Source organism: Nicotiana attenuata, unplaced genomic scaffold (genome assembly GCF_001879085.1).
Source record: "Nicotiana attenuata strain UT unplaced genomic scaffold, NIATTr2, whole genome shotgun sequence".
NCBI lineage: Eukaryota > Viridiplantae > Streptophyta > Magnoliopsida > Solanales > Solanaceae > Nicotiana > Nicotiana attenuata.
The window spans coordinates 152067-157059 of NW_017670543.1; the positions used below are offsets into that span (position 1 = coordinate 152067).

The 4993-nt window shown below is 35.4% G+C and overlaps 1 protein-coding gene across 1 annotated transcript; it reads left to right on the plus strand.

Moving 5' to 3' along the window:
- The first annotated feature begins 1639 nt into the window (after nt 1-1639).
- LOC109240744 lies at nt 1640-3658 on the plus strand. Its single transcript, XM_019407418.1, has 2 exons — nt 1640-2942; nt 3081-3658. Exons 1-2 carry the CDS (start codon nt 1640-1642, stop codon nt 3656-3658), a joined length of 1881 nt encoding a protein of 626 aa, XP_019262963.1.
- Nucleotides 3659-4993: the final 1335 nt, after the last annotated feature.

Here is a 4993-nt window from a genome sequence, read left to right on the forward strand (position 1 = left end):
TATGAGCTAAAAACTAATTTTTTATTTTTTATTTTATAAATAAAATATATTTATTCTATAGGTAAGTCCACAGTGTAGATCAAGAAGAGAAAAAATTATAATATTTAAAAAGTTAAGAATTTTTATAATTTAAAAGGTAATATAGGTATTTGACAATCAAAAATTTGAAAAATCTAGTTGAGTGACCTTCTGAGTGCTACAGGCATAGTTAAGTAACTTTGTTGTTACAAACGAAAGAAAAGTGATTTTAGCAGATAATTTGGGATAGTTGAGTGACCATTTGAGTAATGGACTCAAAAAATCAATTAAAGTGGACCGGAGGGACTATTCCGGTATACATGGAATAGTATATATATATAATTTTTTTTTTGTTCGGTTTTTGCACATCCTTTTAGTAAGGTATTTAATACAATTAAATTTAACAATATGTATCTAAATTATTTTTCAAACATTCAATTAACTAGTAATCCACTAATTGAAACAATAAGGCCTTAAGTGTAGATCTGCAAAAAAAGAAATAATAAAAGACTTCTTACTTTTCTAAAATGTGAAATATATTGATACAATTTTAATTTAACAAACGACTAATATTTGGGATTGAAAAGTTGTAGTATTTAATTTTTTATTTATCTTAACTAAATTTAAAAAGCAAGCGAAGGACAATATATATTTTGACGAACAGCTGAAAAATTGTGTTTTATTTTTTATTTATCTAAAATAAATTTAAAAGCAGCTTTAAAACAAAGGAAAATATGTATTTTGACGAAAGGAGAGGTTATTTCATCTTCCCGCAACATAATCAATTTTGTCAAATAATAGCTGACAACTTTTCATTGGCATAAAACATGATTTTTATAAGTGTGCTCCTTGTCTGATTGCCATCTCGTTATACCTCGCAGTTTCTTTACAGTAAAGACTTCTCCCAAAACTGTTTAATCTTTTTATAGCACATTCAATTATAGTTGTTAGACAAGGTACAAAACAGGAGGTTCACGAGTTTGACAGTGCTAATCAACACTGTTTTTGTTTGCTTCAAAACAAAAATTATTACTTTAGACACCCAAAACTCAGAGTTTTGGTACTTTTGCCTTTTGTTTTCACCTTCATAAGATAAGGTGTTTGATATTTTTAGTGTCTTAAATGGGGAGCTCTAATTAATTGAAGCGCTTAATTCTCTTTAGTGAATTTATTTAGCGCGACCTGAAGCAAAACAATATAGACTTTTATCATAATTTGTTGAATTACAAATTTTAAGACGAAGAAGTGATACAAGTTAAAAGAATAAAGCAGCAGAAGAAGAAGCTTAGCAGTTAAAGCTGTAACAGAAATCTGAGTTGGCAGCTGATGTGGCAAAGTTAGTTACAGCAGTCATAGTTAGTTAGAAGTTAGTTTACAAGTTGTATTTCTAGAATCTTCAGCTGAGCATATATAGTTGAATGAATTGTAATTGATAGATACTTTTGGAAGTCAATACACTCTATTCTCTCTAAATTCTTCTCTCTTGAGCTATATTCTCGCATTTGCTTGACATAGCCATCACCTTCTTCGAGCTTAACCTCCTAGATTGACTATTTTGCCCTGCCTTCTGCTACATTGTATCATTTGGTATCAAAGCTTCACGTCCTTGGCAGCTCCGGTCATGACGCGCAGCAAAAATTCAGAGAAGTCTGTTGAAGAATTGGAAGACAAACTAACAGCCATTAACGATCAATTGCAAAAGTTGATGGATGGAATGATGATTATAAACGAGCATAATGTACAAACTGACAAGGAATTGTTGGAATTGAAAGAGTATATGGGAGCTATGAATCAGAAAGGGAAGGAAAAGGAACAAGTTAGAGCAGAATCTACTAATGGTCGAGCTGGTTCAATGGAGATTCAACAAGAAGGAAGGATCAGAGATGTTTATCAAGGTGCAACTGCTAATGGTAACTTTTTTACTCGATACTCTAAACTTGAATTTCCTCGATTTTCTGGTCATGATTTGAAGAATTGGTTGTATAAAGTCGATCAGTTTTTCTCTATGGATGAGGTAGCATTTGATCAGAGGGTTAAGGTAGCTTCTATTCATTTTGATGGAGAAGCTATTGCTTGGCATAGGTCATATGCGAATTCTAGGAATTCAGTGTTAGAACCTACTTGGACTGAATATGTACTGGCTTTAAATGAACGGTTTGGGGAAGGATTTGAAGATCATATGGAAGCTTTAAAAATTCTGCAACAAATGGGTAGTGTTAAGGGCTATCAAGCAGAATTTGATAGGTTGTTGACTGGGGTTAATTTGTCTAATGAAAATGCAATTAGTTATTTTTTAGGTGGCCTTAAACCAGAATTGAATAAAGCTGTGAGAATTCAATCACCTAGAACATTGCTACAGGCCTACAGAATTGCAAGATTGCAGGAGGAGGTGTTTGAGGCTCAAGCTCAGTCTTGGGGTCTCAAGCCTATTATGAGAACCAACATTGGCATATTACCTATCCCTAATCACAATAAACTCCAGTATAACCAAAAAAACCTATTACCAAACTCCACTAACAAAAAGCCTTTTGAACCTAACCTTACTAAGAACACTAGAATTCCTGGTAGGAGGTTGAGCACAACTGAAATGGATGAGAGGAGGACGAAGGGATTATATTTTTTCTGTGATGATAAGTATGTACCAGGCCACAAGTGTAAGGGTAACAAACAACTATATTTAGTGGAGGTGACAGAAGATGAAGAGGTGGAAGTAGAGGAACCAGAAGATATGACACAAGAATTGCTAGTGGATTCAAATGAGTTCATGGCCATATCTTTACAAGCATTTACATGTGCAACAGGTTATCAGACTATTAGAGTTACAGGATACCATAAGAAGAGGCCTTTACAAGTGTTGATAGATACTGGGAGTACTCACAATTTTATGGTTGAGGAAGTAGCTTCAAGATTAGGCTGCAAAGCTTGTTCTATTTAGAAACAATCTGTCAGTGTAGCCGATGGTAGAAAAGTGCAGACTACTTCAGTTTGTAAGGACTTGCAGTGGTTATTACAAGGTACCACTTTTTCCTCTGACTTCTTACTATTACCATTGGGAAATATAGATATTGTTTTGGGTGTGCAATGGTTGAATACCTTGGGAAGGATACTATTTGATTTCAAAAAGAGAACCATTGAATTCATGTATCAAGGAAAGAAGCATGTTCTTAGGGGTGCAAATGAACAACTTAAGGCTGCTAAAGCTAAAAGTTTGGTAAGGAAAGAGGGAGTAGATGCACAATTCTTCATGATGTCCTTAGTAGCCAGAAGAGATGAACACACTTATTGCCACAGTATACAAGCTACACCAAGAGCTGATCCCTTGCCAGACTTAACAGCTCTTATTAAACAGTATGCATGTATCTTTGAATTACCTACTACTTTACCACCTCGCAGGGGGTCTTATGATCACAGAATACCTCTTAAGGAAGCCTTTAATCCTGTTAATAAGAGACCTTACAGATACCCTGGAATCAAGAAAGATATAATTGAAAAGTTGGTACAGAAAATGCTAGATCAAGGGGTAATACAGCATAGTACTAGTCCATATGCATCTCCTGTAGTGTTAGTTGGAAAGAAAGATGGTAGTTGGAGGCTTTGTGTGGATTACAGGAGCTTGAATCAAAATGACTATCAAAGATAAGTTCCCTATTCCCATGATTGAGGATTTGCTTGATGAATTAAGTGGAGCTGAGATTTTTTCCAAAATAGATCTTAGAGCTGGTTACCACCAGCTAAGAATGGCTGAAGGAGACATCAACAAAACTGCATTCAGAACTCATGAGGGACATTATGAATTTTTGGTAATGCCCTTTGGGCTAACCAATGCACCTTCTTCATTTCAAAGTTTAATGAATGCTGTTTTTAAACCATTATTAAGGAAGTCAATATTGGTATTCTTTGATGATATTTTGATTTATAGTAAGAGTGTGACTGCTCATGTGATCATGTGAAAGCTGTGTTTGAACTGACGAAGCAGCATCAACTATATGCCAAGATGTCAAAGTGTGCATTTGGAGTGGCTAAGGTCGAGTACCTTGGCCATTTTATCAGTGTTGAGGGAGTGTCTACAGACCCAAAGAAAATTGTTGCTGTACAGGAATGGCCTATACCTGTTAATATCAAACAGTTGGGGGGATTCTTAGGTCTTGCAGGCTATCATAGAAGATTCATTCAAGGTTTTGGGACTATTTGTAGACCACTTCATGATCTATTGAAGAAGGATAGCTTTGTGTGGACTGATGAAGCTACCACTGCTTTCAACAGTTTGAAGCAGGCCCTAATTTTTGCCCCTGTGTTAGCTATGCCTGATTACTCTAAACCTTTTACTGTGGAGACAGATGCTGGTGACAAGGGAATTGGAGCTGTATTGATGCAACAAGGGCATCCTATTGCTTACATAAGCAAATCCCTAGCTCCCAGGCATCAGATTCTATCAGTCTATGATAGAGAGTTACTTGCTCTTATCTTTGCTGTTACTAAGTGGTCGAATTACTTATTGGGCAATCATTTTATTTTTAAGACAGACCAAAAAGCATTGAAGCATTTATTGGAACAACAGGTGCAAACTGATTTCCAAGTTGCTGGTATTTCCAAGTTAATGGAATTTGACTTCATTATTGAGTATAAGAAAGGGTAGGAGAACAAAGCTGCAGATGCATTATCAAGAAAGGCAGATGCTGAACTTTTAGCTATTTCTTTACTCACTCCTAATGATGCCTTATATGCACAGATTAAGTCATCATGGAGCAATGATCCAATTCTACAGGAGTTAATAGCTAAAGTACAAGTTCAACCTTACAAGGCCTACGCTTGGTTTAACAACCAACTTAGGTGGAAGTGCAGATTAGTTGTGGGCAATGATGAACGGTTGAAGAAGAATATCATTACACTGTGGCATAGTACTACTCAGGGAGGTCATTCGGGTATGGATGCTACTATTAAGAGGTTACAATCTTTATTTCATTGAAAATCTCTT

What these genes read in the sequence shown, in the direction of transcription:
- LOC109240744 (XM_019407418.1), top strand. Translation starts at nt 1,640, where the DNA reads ATGACGCGCAGCAAAAATTCAGAGAAGTCTGTTGAAGAATTGGAAGAC. An exon ending in AAGATTAGGCTGCAAAGCTT is followed by an intron (nt 2,943 to 3,080) that starts GTTCTATTTAGA and finishes TGGGAAATATAG; the next exon opens with ATATTGTTTTGGGTGTGCAA.